Genomic DNA, 14,520 nt, shown 5'->3' on the forward strand with positions numbered 1-14,520 from the left:
TCTATTACTTATAATTCTACGTACTGTTTGTGGCTTCTGGTTGCGGTTAGCCTGCGGTTGCTGGACTTGAGCCTGAGCCTGAGCCTGTGCCTGGGCTTGTGCGGCTGCAGCAGCCGCTGCAATTTGTTGTTGCTGCTGTTGCTCGGCAGCGATGCGTCCCTCCTGTATCTGTTGGAAGTTGCGGCGCAAGGTATCACCGCCTGGTGCCTGTATGATGGAGCTTGGTTCGCCAGCAATCTGCGGCTCATCGTCATCATTGTCCGAACCGGAATAGTGAAAGTCGTCACGATCCTTCTCTTGCTTTCGCTTTTTGCAGCGATCGATATGATCTTTCAATTGTATCCGCACCTGGCGATCTGTGGGCTGATCCTTAATAAATGCGTGCTTTAATAATTGCTCTGTGTAAGGCCGCTGATGGTAGTCTTTCACTATGCATTTTCAATGGAATAAACGCCAAAATATATTCTCTATACTAATTTAACAATCATATTAGTTGCTGATCACTTACCAAGCACTGTGTCAATAAATCCGTGGAATTTCTTTGACCACTTTTTCGATTTTAGACGTGGCGGCGAATTGCGTGGAATCAAGAACAGTGCACGCATCGGATGCAGATCACACAAAGGCGGCTGAGATTCGGCCATTTCCAGTGCTGTTATACCCAACGACCACAAATCTGAACGGTTATCGTACGTGGCCTCCGGATTTTCATCACAGGCAATCACTTCCGGTGCCATCCAATATGGAGTGCCTGCAAAAAAAAAACACAGCAAACAATTTTAACATATAATTTTATGTATCAATGTTTTGTTGCTTGAGTACGCACCTATGAATGTATTTCGTCGACCTATCGTGCGATCCAGCTGTGCTGACACACCGAAATCCACCAATTTGACTTCGGCATTATCTGTAAGCAGCACATTCTGTCCCTTGATATCACGATGTATAACTTTGTTTGAGTGCAAATAGCTGAGGCCGCGCAAAATTTCACGGCAAATATACGCAATCCATTCCTCCTTAAGACTCTGACCCTTGGTCGATTTAACGAGATCGGTCACAGAGCCGGCACCGCAATACTCCATGACCAACCATAATTGATCGTCTTTGCCGGGGGGAGATTTCTTTATAAAAGCGCCATAGTAAGTCGCAATATTACGATGATTTGAGTATTTCTTCAGCACATTGATTTCCAATTTAATTTCCTCCTCCTCGTCTTCGGTGACATCCATCACCTTTATGGCAGCCAATTGACCAGTCTTCGTGTGGCGACCCTGAAGAGACAAAACGATAGTAAGTAAGTAAGGTGCCTCTGTCTAAATTAATTAAAAACTAAGCTTTAAATATATGTAATGCGAGCTATAATTTGTTTTATCTCAAACGTTTCCAAAGGTGTAGCCCGAAATGTGGTTACACAGGGCCTAAGACCAAACTTTCAATAAAGAATGAAAGGACTACTGAAGCCAGGAACTGCTGCTCTTAGCGCAACAACTGCAATGAGTTCCCGCCGAATGGAGGCCCTGAACGTTCTGCACGACTTAAGTAATAACAATCATAAAATATTTTGGCGCTTACACTGTTGCTAAGTGTTTGGCCGAGCTTATCTTCTAATTTTTGATGTGCGTCTTGATGATCTCACACAAATGAAGGGACCTACAGTTTCATGGCAGAAATACACTCGGGGGATTGCCATTGCTTGCAGAGGGACGACGGTTGTTGAAAAAAACTTTCACAGACGGATCAAATATGGGATTTGGGTTAGGTTTATGGAATTTCATCGGGCAACTCAATTTGAAGCTAGCGGAAAAGTTTGCAATTAAAGCGGCGGTAAGGTAACTAAAACACCACGCACCAGGCAGATAAGTAGGCGTTGATTCAGGTGATATCGTCTTTCTCAACTTCATCATGATCAATTCAAAATTACCCAACGACAAACAAGGTACGACTATTAAAAGCCGAACTATCGCAATTTAACACTCGAAAGCTAAGCAGAGCTAAGGAGCTGCACAGGAGTGTATAGGCAGATCTGGAATATCCATGACCCACCAAAATTTACCTTAATTCGGAATTATTGCATACAATACGGGTCTAAACGATAAGGTCTTTCATAAAGTATCGCAAAATTCAACATTTTCTGTAAAAATGCCGTTTTCAAATTTTTTATTTTTTTTTATTTTTTCAAGCATACGATGAACAAAACTATGCAATTAGGAGAAAGGCAAACTGAAAGGCGTTAGCACTTTTGTAAGCTTATCTATTCATCACACACATTGGGCCGCATTGCAATAATCCAATAACATTTTCGATAAAACTACTTCCAATCGCGATATGAATTGGAAGGTCAATTGCGTGCGGTTTAGTGTATAAGTAAGTGGCAGATGGTTATTTGGAAATGATTTAATATGTTTTTATCATTCAACCATTCACTTAAGAGCAATCTCCTTTTAGTTAACGACATTGTTGTTGTTGCTGGATGTTTTCATCATCTGCCAGCCAGAGTCATTGAATCTCGTCTCATTGTGTCGTCTCGAAAGACTATTCACGCTAAATCGGCTAGCGCGTGTTTACGTGCTAGCAACTTTAGACACATACATACATATATAAATACATATGTACATACATATATCTCTATATACACCCATGTTCATACATATGTATGTATGTGCGAGTATGCATGGAAGTGTGACTGCTGCTTTGTACTATCTTGAACTTTTACAAGGAGTGCAAGTACGCTGGGCTGCCTGCCGACACCCTGTCAGCTTTTTTTTTATAAAACACAAAACATGCCATACAGACAAACATGCATTTCTGCACATACATATATGTATGTATGTAGGTATAAGTATTTATTTATTATAGTTGGTACTAGTACAAGTCGGTGCAATCGGCACATTGTGGAGCTTCTTTCAGTTCCGTCATGGAGACCAAGTAAAGAGTCGTGTCGACAAGCTTCGAATAAATGACTGAGAGTGATTAAACAAACAAAGCAAAGTTGAGAAAGAGCAAGAAGAATCAACGTGGAACAAAACAATAGAGTGTGCTATTTATAAACAAGAAACAACAACAAAAAATATGTGTAACATAAAGAAGGCAAAAAAAAAGTGCATAAGCTCTAAATAATCGAACTATGTGCTCATATGCAGCTGATGCTGACGCAGACGCAGACGTAGACGCAGACGCCGGCGTAAGAGCAGCCGCTTTAGAGCAGTAGAGGTGAACGGGTGTGGCTGGGCGGCAAGCTCGCTGGTGGCAACAAATACTCCGACGATGCATCCAATTGGATTTTGAATTGCAATGGAGGCGTAAGCTTAAGTGTGTGTGTATGTTCTGGGCAATCACACACGCGGAAAGTAGAAAAATATACACAAAAACATACAGTTGCAGTCCAAATAATAATAATAATAATAATGATAATATTTGGCCGAGCTTCTCCTCCGATTTATGGCGTGGGTCTTGCTGTTGTGCAGGGGAGGGACCTACAGCTTTGCACCGACTCCGCACGGCAATTGTATTTATATGAGGAGCTGTTTTTTCATGGCAGAAATACACTCGGCGGTTTGCCATTGCCTGCGGTCCAAATAATAGCACCAAAATTCAGAATGGTGTTGCTTACAACCAAGGAATGAAACCGATTCAAAATAACGTTCCGGTTTGGGTTTCGGTTTTGCCAAGTGTTTCGGTTTTGGTTTCGTTCTTCAAAATTTATTTCGGTTTTGGTTTCGGTTTCGTTCCGGTTTCGGTTTTTCACAGAAATTTTGTTGATATTATTTAAATCACAATGTCTTAGGGCCAATTGCACAATGCGTAGTTAACTCAGAATCGGGAGTTAACTACGCACTGTGAAATTGGCCCTTAAAGGTTGAGGAAAAAAAATTTAAAATTACAGTTCACTGATAATATCAACACTAGGTTCTTTCCCTAACAATCCGGACCGGATTTGGTAATTAGAGAATAAGAGAAAGATTTTCTTTCAAAAATGGAACAAAGTCCAAAAGTACGGGAACGAAAAAACCACATTTCGTGCCCACAAGTCGAGAAACAGCTGATTCACGTTTTTCTTGTTTTTGTCACTTATACCATGTTCTGACCGACATCGGAAACATGTTTTCGTTGCTAAAACTGGTTTTCGACCTAAAACTTGTGTTTTCGTCCATGTAAAATCTGTCAAACGAAAACCAGTTTTCGCTGAAAACTACACAGTTACACAGCAACAACGTCATCACCAGATTCACTTAAATGTTTCCTTTTTGCTGTAAAACTAAAGGTGTATGAAAACTAAAATATAATTGTTATTTTCGTCATATATATACTACATAATTATGAAACCCCTTCATTTCTGTGTCCTTTACAACTATACACGTGAAAATGAAAATCAAAATGACTTCTTCCAAATAACCGATGCCAGATCCGAGATTTAATTTATTAGGCACCATTTTAGTAGCTTTTTGCGAAAAGTTACTTTGACATACTTATTTACAACCTAACAAGAATTTTAGCAAAATATTGCTGATTTTGGTTAAATAAATCATTTATTTCAAAGAAATTTTGATTTATTATTTTTGTAAATTTCTGGAAACCGATTGAAACCTGTGATTGAAATGGTTTCGGTATCGTTACTTTTCAGGTTAAGATAACGGTTACGGTTTCGGTTTCGGTTTTGAAAAACGAAACGGTTTTAAACGGTTACGGTTTCGGTTTGGGTTTCGGTTTCATTCCTTGCTTACAACTTATGTTTATTTATTTTTAATAATTTTTATTTATGTAAATTATAGTTCGATCTATAACAGAAACCACATAAATAAAAATTTCAAAGCTTGCACAAAGCTCACAAAAATTAGCCAAACTTAAAAAAAGATGCAACCTTTTTGTCTAAAATTGTAGGAAGATTTTAGTTTTGTTGCCCATTCAATTTAAGTGTAATGAAGATTACCGTTGATTTTTTAGAATTTGTTGCAGAGGGTTTTGTGCATTTTCTTCCATTTGATGCGTTATATGGAAGCAAAGCAAAACCAAAAAAAAAATCTAAAAAATCATCGTCAATTTTTAGCGACTTGAAACTTGCACTTTATTATAGTAAAATGAATGAAACTACATACATATTCGAAAATTTTTATTTTTTTCTTTGACGAAATTTTTTGGAGTTTGGTTAATTTTTGCAAGTTATGAAACATTTACTTATGTGGTTTCTGTTATAGATCGAACTCTATTTTAAATGAAAACTGTTAAAAATAAATAAATAAGCATGAGTTGCAAACAATGGCAAAAAATGAGGTTGTTCACACTTGCCAGGTTATCAGGTTATGTGGTTAAATTTTTCATCCGATTTACAACAATAAAATACACTACACAATTATAATTTTTAACCGAATAACCTGATAATAAGGCACGTGTGAACAACCTCAATATCATATAAATTTTGGTGCTAATATTTTGACAGCAGCTGTATGCATACGTATGTACATAGTACGTATCTACCAAGTGACTGATATGCGCTCAAAGTATGTACTGTATGTACTTACATATGTATTTATATAGCAAACGTATGAATATTACATATGTACAGATGTGTGTCAACCTTGATATGCGGCTACCAGAAATAATATTTACATTACATTTCAGATAGAATTAATAAACCTCAACTCATTTTGGAGCTTTGAAAGTCACTGCACTCTCTCATGCCTCCAACTATGGACAACGCATGGCCGATTATACGCAGGGCGCAGCGATTCTTGCATTCAGTTGTGCTGTTTACGCGGCGACTCTGGCCGGTATTGTTGCGATATCCGGTTAAATTATTAAATAAACATTGTCAACAATCACACCACCAAGGCAGCATTACTTACTGTCTTTGCATGCATCATCGTACGTTTACAGTGACGAATTCGACATTGTCTATCGAGATTAGAGTCAAAATGTCCGATTGCATCAACACCATACAGTGAATACATATCGTTATTTAAAGTACAAAACCGCGTATCGTGGTTCTGCAAAACCTCGCAACTGACATTTGTGCCAAAAAAGATATTTGCTCAGCGAAAGCTTCTGCAATCAAGCCCTTATCCATTCATATTAAAATATCGATAGTTAGATATAAGAAGAAGAGATAAAAGAGAGAACCGTTTAGAAGTAAGACAAGTTTTACTCTCCTATAAAATTAAGGCAAACTGACATACGAGGTTTTGCATTTTCTTGATACGCGGTTTTTTACTTTAAACAACGATGTGAAACGACGGTGGAAAAGACCAATCCAAGTCCCATAATTGTGTGGTTTCCATTATCTGAGAGCTGCAGATCTGAACCGCGGTCTCAATCACCGCGTCGTTTGCTCTGTCTAAGGAAGATTGGCAAAGCGACCTCTGTCATTCAATAAACAAGCAATCAGTATATGAGCGCCGAAATTGTGAAGTGTTGGAAATTTTATCCAGAATCAGCACCAACAGTCTGCCTTGAAATCCAACGGAGACCTCTATTTTGAGCTGCCAATGAATAGACAATTGAGCAACAAGTCGCCTCACCAAGTCCGTCCAAATGTATGGATCAGAATCGTGAATGTACAATGACAACATCTGATTTGGCTAACCTTGGATTGTTAGGCAGAAAGATTCTGTGAAAAATTTACTGACATATTTAGTTCAACGAATTAAAATACAGTGGCTTCCCTTGTCATACGAATGGATGTGAAGTAAAAGTATTCGATGCGGTAATTGTATAAATGTGTATATAATTTCTGGTTACTTTGGAGTTTTAATTATTTTGCCACAACTTTATTGTAATTATTACGGAACAATATTCTAATGGCGATGTACATTTGCGTAAAACAACAATTTTTTTTGTTTAATATACCTTTAAGCATGCGAAAGTAATTTATTTTGCGAATAAACCCAAATAAATTCGCACAAAGCGGTAGTAACCCTGTGGGATCTCGGAATAGACTTAGAGCGCACCACAAACTAGACTGCAAGTGATTTTAAGTAGTCCAAAGTCTGGTCCAAGAACATTCTTTTTACATTTAACATTGAATGTCCTAGGCTCGGACCAATTGTCCGCTTCTACATTACATTGTAACCAATTTTGGGGGAAAAAAAAACAAAAATAAAACTTGCGCCAGCTGCGATTTAAACCGGGGTTTTCAGATTTTCTAAGCGGATACTCTCCCTACATGCCAACGCCGCACATGAAAATTCGTTGACTAAGTGCCTACATATCATCAATAAGAATGAAATGCGTTACGCTGTTCTTGTTCTTGCTGGGTTGCATGCATAATTACAACATACATATGTACATGTGTGATATCATTTCAAGCACGCATGCGTTCGTAGAGAAAGTGCGTACAGTAACAATAAACAAGGCATCAATTGCTCAATCATCGCTACTCAATGACAAATGAGACAAAGAAATTACACGAATAATTATTTAAGTATACAGTTAAACATACATACATACATACAGATATAGTATATGATACAACGAATAAGCAAGTAATGTTAATGAAATGACAAGCCAGCTGAGACCTTCAATCGATTGTTTTGAACAATCTTTCGCCGTTATGAGTAGGCATATGTAGTAAGTCAGAAAACGCCCACAAAAGAAAGTGCTTACTGGTTTTGGCAATTGGGAAATCTGGGGAAATCGAATATTGATACGATCCACCTTTTTTTTAACATAAAAAATAAGTTGCTTCCTCGTTTTCTTTATTGACCTCAGTTGGCAAAAACTGCGATAGTTAGATATTTCTAATTATGTATGGATGTACATCAGTGTACTGCAGCAAGCTACTTACATTTCAAGGTTCGATTGTCATTAGTTACCTTAAGTAAGTAGGGTCATATAATATCCTTGGGATATATCGTTACCTAAAGATGAAAGGTGCCAAGTCGATTTTATGAAATTGTTCAAGAGAAACGAAAAATCCACATAGTCTCACATTATCTGTAATTCTGCATCAATAACTAAATTTTGAAAAAAAGTGAACTTGGTTCCTTTTCACCTCTAGGTAGCGATATATATATTTTTTTCAATAACGGTTGCCAACCCAGCCTGCGGCACAACTTAATGCGTTAGATCACAACTTGAATCTACATTGCGAGTGCTTGAGCCGTTATGGACTAAGAGAAATCTGGGGAAAGAAGCTTTAATGTTCAGTATGTCTGCAAAAACCACAACTGACAGATATTTCTTTTTCTTCGTAAAGCTGAGCAGCAAACAATTGGCCTCATCGACACTGTTAGCAAATTTAGTTATTTTAAACACTTTATTACTCCGAAGATAGGCAGGATCCAAGCAAGAGTAGTTTTATGGCGTAATATGAGAGAGAAGGGTATATAAATAATAAATACGGTGCTACTTATTATAGTCCTTAAATAAAATTAAAAGGGCCTGCCTCGTTTCGATTCCAGTAATGCATTTTGAAGCTGTTTTTTTTTTTCAATTGTCAGTTAGGCTACTCTGGCTCTCATGGCCTCATATATACATATGTATGTACATAAATATTTATGGACGCTCCCACAAAATGCTTGTTGAGTATCGATAAATAATTCAAATTCTTGAAATTGAAATTCCATTGTAAAATTACCGAAATACATGATTAAGTTAATGACATTCTGCGATTCCTGCTACCGAATGAATCACACAAATTGGTTTTGAATAATGTCAAGCGCCTAAAACACGCTGAGAATTGAAAAACCGGTTTAAGGTGAAATCAACAATAATCGCTAAACTGCAAACGCCAGCGAAAAAAGCACACAAATTATGAAGAGGCAGACAAACAGATGTTGGTTGTGACCATAAAAGCTACAACAGGCAGGCAGGTAATTCAGCTGACGTTTTTTGTTTCTTTTTTTTTGCTTTAATTGACTTTGTGCAGAAAGTATGTAAGCTGCATTGTTTCAAGCACATACACACACACATATAGTATGTACATTAAAATAATTGAGCGCAGCAGTGGGCCGTGTGTGAGCGCAAAGTCAGCGCAGCCGGAGCGATGGTGGCAGGTGGAAGTAAATAATTTCTGCCGAAGCAAGCGAAAACACTAACATTCAGCTTTATCAGTAAAATGTCGGGAATTTGATTTAATATAAAATTGTATTGCGTCGTACTTAATTTGTGTAAGCATTTGTTAACTTTATGATTGGAGTGTGAATATGTATGTACCTCCCAAAAAGTAGTCCAGAAAACCAAAAATTTATGGTGATTTCGTTTCGTCCAAAAAAATGTTGGCCTTGCACGGTGCAAAATGTGTTTGATGTTACACTCAAACCTGTAAAAGGGTATGTTTTTTCCTTCTTGAACATTGCCGTTTTAAGCAACCATCTAATTTTCAGGGCAACCATATCCTCTGACAAAACTTCAAAGGGCAGAAAGGGAAAGGGGCAATCAAAAGGCAACATTTTTGGCTAAGAAACGAAAGCACCATCATTAGATGAGAGAAATCTGATTGTTCGCTTGGCTTACTGGGTGCACATGGATGGTACCCAAGATGAGCTGCATTGCTAGGTACTTGGTAGTTAGCTCGCTGCATGCCTGATTTGTCGATGGGCTTGTGGTTTTCCAACAACACTGCCGAGGCTGCTTAATTTCAACGCAAACAATGGAAATGCATAATCAGTTAATTATTATTTTTCATTTTTTTTTGTATTGTTGCTGCGGTTGTTGGGCACATTCATACATACATACATTTGTACAAATCACAAACACTTAGCTGCTGACTCGTATTCGAACAAAAAATAATGCTGACAATGGGAGAAACAGTCACAAAGTCACAAGGCAGCGCGCGTCTTTTGAAACCAGCAAAAATATTCCGAGTTGCATAAGAAAAGTTGCAGGTGCAACTGGAGAATTGTAAGTTCATACACACATACATACATACAAAGACAAGGTAAGCAACGCAATAACCACCTAAACATCTCAACTATTTCTGTGGAAAACAAATAAATAGTTATGTATGTATGTATGTATAATACTTTGTGTGTGTGTGAATAATGCCAATGAAGTTCTGAATCGGTTTGGCGCTTCGTATGCCATCACCTTGGCTAATCCATACCAAACTAAATCGAAGGGCCAATGAGGCAAAGGTGTCGTAGGTATGCCTACTACATCACAGTCGAAAAAGTTAAAGCCACTACGGCAATTAAATAATTCAAATCAATCCTCCAATTTCTTAATAAACTAAGTTATAGATGCTATGCTATGCACGCGAGCAAGGCGATTCAAATAAAAAAAAATATCATCCATTTGAATAAATAAATGCATGAAAAAGTCAGATTTTCAAATTTAAAGGTTAAATTTATGATTAATTAAAGATTTAACGGTTTAACCGCAATCAGCGACCCGAATACTCCGTAGCAATAAGAAAGCCGTTCTTACCTTATTTGGTTGTCGACCAATATAATCAAGATTAATAATGACAATAATAAAATTAGGGTCAAGAAAAAAATGCGACAAAAAGAACGCGAACGGAGAGTATTTTTTTTTTTTTTTTTAGAAATTGACTCACCATTGGCTATAGTTTATTTTTCTTCGGGCAATGCTCTGCATAAAATAAGCTATGCGACAATGTATGTACATACATACATACATGTCTGGCCACACTGGTGCAAGTTCGTTTGCATTAGCAACTGTTGCACTTGATACATGCGCATGTGTTTTATGACCGTCATACATAGTATGCACATTAGGGTGGTCCAAAATAAGCGAAGTCGGGATTTTAATGCTCTCATCCCTTAGGATTGTTGTATATCGAAAAAATATACCCCCATTTTTTTTTTTAAATCAAAAAATATCTAGAGGTCGCTCAAAGTTTTCCACGTATTTTATATGGAAAAAAAATACTACTTTTCGTAGAAATGGTATGCAATTCGCCATATGGAGAGCATACAATTTTTTTTTGACCACCCTAATATACATATGTATGTAAGTAGTTAGTTATACATAAGCATCTGCAATGACAGACGACACTGCGGCTAAAAGTTATAGCAGGTCAATGGATCACACATGCAACAAATACAAATTCAGACTCCTCAGAACTCCTGAGTAAATACATGTGTACATACATATGTATGTATGTATGTATAATTCATATATGATTGGCCCTTAGCCTCTGCATGGGAATCTCTTGGACTCGAATACAATCAGAACAGAAAAAGAAATTATGTTCATTAATTTTAAACAGTTACATACATATGTATGTATGCATGTGCTCGTGGATTTATATTATTTATTTTAAAAAATTTTTAATTTTTAATATTTTTTAAAAAATGTCGTCATGGACAATTCAAGTAAATTGAAATTAACCGCAAATCACCAATCCCAAACCTTGGATCGAAATTTCCTTAACCTCTTGCAATTTTTAGATTCAATAAAGAATATTAATTAAACGAATTAAATTCGATCCCAGTGGTGTTACATAAAGCGCGGAACAAAAACAAGCGCCACAGAGCAGTCGCGTAATAACGCGCACAAAACGAGCCGCTTTCTCTAATAAATAACTGCGAAATGCTACTAAATTACAATAAACCCTTTAATGCTGGAGGGAGGAAAAGGGGGTAGACAAAAAATATATTAAAAGTAAATGCCAATGCAGCACATCGAAAGCACTGAAAAAAAAACCCCAAATGCCATATCTAAAAATAATAAATAAAAATAAAAACAATCCCAGCTAAAAAAAAAAAACCTGGTAAAAAACGCGTCACAGCAACAAATAAAATAAAAACTCCGTAAGGCAATAAATGCGCGCGCGTAACCCGTATGCAAATAAAGTTCGCCCCGATTCCGGTAGATATTATGCATTTTATCTTGAGTGCGTCGTCCGCTTGCGTCGCCTATTGCGCTACAGCGCCATTTATTTACACAATTCGCTCGGCCATTTGTCGATCTGTCGCGTGTCTGCCACTCACACTCACTTAATATTCGAATACATAAATGAAATTATCGTAGGAATTGTGATATTTTATTTATTTTTGGTTGCTTATCAAATACTTCAAATAAATTTATGGTAAACGACCTCATACAAACATATTACGTATTTGTGTATGAGTGTATGTATGTATATGTGATATTATTTAGCGGTGAATACTACCCAGCTACAGCCACTGACTCACTTTCAATTCAAGCTAATCAGTGACAAGAAAAAAAAACCAACTTTCCAGCGTATCAATAAATATTTCATGAGGCAAGCGGAGAAATGACGGCGAATCGATGATACGAGCTGTTTTTTTTGTTGCATTTTTTGCGTGACAAATCTTTTTTGAAAAAGAAAAGCGAAGTAATTTTGGAAGTCTTTCTTTTTTTTACCTGTTATCTACATACTTACATATGTTGTTGTCATTGTAGTATGAACTTGTTGTATCCCTATTTATATGGCTACCACTGTAAATATTCTTGACATCAACTTAGCTATCTATTGAAAGTTTGATAACTCCGACCATATATGCAATACTTCTATATGGCTAGTACTTTCAAAGTACATTCCCCAACATCAAAGATCTTCGATTTTCCGATTTCCAAAGAACGAAGAGCATCGGAGAAAGTCGACATATCGCGCCCTTTGATGCAGGTGCTCTAAGAGCATTTATGCATCAAAATTATATATTGAAAAAAGTTCGCTTATCTGCATTTTTATTTCAGAATTCTCAAAATTAGGGATGATCCACTGGTCCAAAAAAATTGTGTGTACCTCACGCGTAACTGAAGTGAAGCTGCTTTTACCTAATAAGTACCCGTTTAGCTCACCATATTACATATATGTATGAGTACATTTCTGCATAATATTGAACAATTATCTTAATCTTTATTTTAATCTCATTCTAAATGATCAAAGATCAATCTAAATTGATGATACCACAACGCTGAAACCGGTTTGTCTCCAGACCAAATTTGACAAGGGATGACGGAAAATCGTTCCATAATACATCATACTCCTACCCTGCCGGAAGCGCTAACAACGGAAAAGACTAAATTAAAATCTTAGATAACCTTAATCTTAATATTTATTATAATCTTAATCATAATCATGCCTAATCAGCCCCGCCATTCCCGCCCTTCTCCTGCCGCTTTTTCATTTTATTGGAATTTGGAATTAGAGCCCAACGATTGTGTCGATTTTTCGTTACATCAATGCTTGCAATTTACACTCGACTGAGCGCAAAGAAGTTTCATTTCAAAATTACCTAACAATAACTTTTCTTTGAGAAGACAATATTCCTATTTTCTGATCAGAAGGTAAAAAACAGAGACAAACGGTGCGGATATGGCATCAAACTCGGACCCTACCGGATGTCGTCATATCGAGACATTCTGTGCAGTAATATGAGTAAATTGCAAAAGGAAATAAATAAGAAAATCCTTTTTAATTATTTTTTTTTAATTCGAAAAGACTTCTCCGCAAAGTTGAGATTTTCTTTAAAAAACTCTAGAAAGATTTTCTTATGAAAACAAAATTATTTTCTCCATGAAAAAGATTTTGTCTATGAAATTTTCTTCTACCTTTAATTTCTGCAGGTATTTGTTTTTTACAGAGCTACGGGACATTTTTAGTCGTTTAGTGTATAAATAGAGGAACTTGTTTATAAATCGCTCTTCATTTACATAGCTCATTTTCACGAAACTACCAAATTTCACAGCTCCTACTGTCAAAATGATTTACCTACGTACCTATTTTTGTAACGGGAATCTAAGCTTAAATTTTGCCGGACACGCCTCTACAACGGCCCGTCTCCACATGCAAAAGTTTTTGCCTATCAACTGTCATTTTTTTTTTTCGCCTGACATAATTTCATCAGAGGCAATTTTTTTGCGTCGGCATTTTTTATCTTGCAGAAAGCATTTGTAAGATGGATATTTTTTGCCGGATTTAATTACTTAAAAAATTAAAAAAAAAAACGTGCTAACGTACATAATAACAAATACTTTAATAGAAAACAGCTCAAATTGTGATTTTATAATAAAATATCAATAATGTTGCCGCCACGAAGTTATCGCGCATCGTTCTTTATTGAATTTAAATTTTCTGTGAATTTGCAGAAATTGACTAATGCAATGAAAAGATGCTATGGTTTATTGTAATCATTGCGCAAATGTTGCTTAAAAAAGAACTGAAATTGCTTAGGTACATACATACATACGTATGTGCTTTAGTTTTCCTGTTGCTGGTTGCATGTAAAAAAAAAAAACATCCAAGTGTTGTGTTATCGGTGGGCGGCCAGTCGAAATAGGTCAACGTTTTACAACATTTTTTTGTTCTCTCCAAAATTAATAGCATTATAAACAAAGCTAATATAAACAAGCCAACAAATAGCACATACACAATGTACACAAATGTGATACAAACGATTTACATATATATATATATATATATGTACCTACCCAGTGAGAAAATGGGGAATGCATACCTTTTTTCTATCACGAATACATTGACGATTACGAATGAACGAGAAAAAGCATCGAAATAAAAGCGAACGCATAATGTGTAGCCGAAGATTTGAAGCCAGCGCATTGAGATAACAGAATTATAGCATTCATAGTCCATCG

The 14,520-nt window shown here is 36.5% G+C and overlaps 1 protein-coding gene across 1 annotated transcript in view; it reads right to left on the bottom strand.

The window, feature by feature from the left end:
- LOC118748044 (serine/threonine-protein kinase mig-15) overlaps positions 1–14,520 on the bottom strand; it is a 55,767-nt gene that overhangs the window by 19,674 nt on the left and 21,573 nt on the right. Inside the window, exons 2-4 of the mRNA XM_036482332.1 lie at positions 827–1,271; positions 509–751; positions 25–428 (exon numbers count right to left, since the gene is read on the bottom strand). Of these exons, the coding sequence (XP_036338225.1) occupies positions 25–428; positions 509–751; positions 827–1,229 (1,050 nt within the window). The 5' untranslated portion in view covers positions 1,230–1,271. The remainder of the gene's footprint in view (positions 1–24; positions 429–508; positions 752–826; positions 1,272–14,520) is intronic.

This window comes from Rhagoletis pomonella, unplaced genomic scaffold (genome assembly GCF_013731165.1).
Source record: "Rhagoletis pomonella isolate Grant_MI unplaced genomic scaffold, Rhpom_1.0 Rhpom_scaffold_00012, whole genome shotgun sequence".
Taxonomy (NCBI): Eukaryota; Metazoa; Arthropoda; class Insecta; order Diptera; family Tephritidae; genus Rhagoletis; species Rhagoletis pomonella.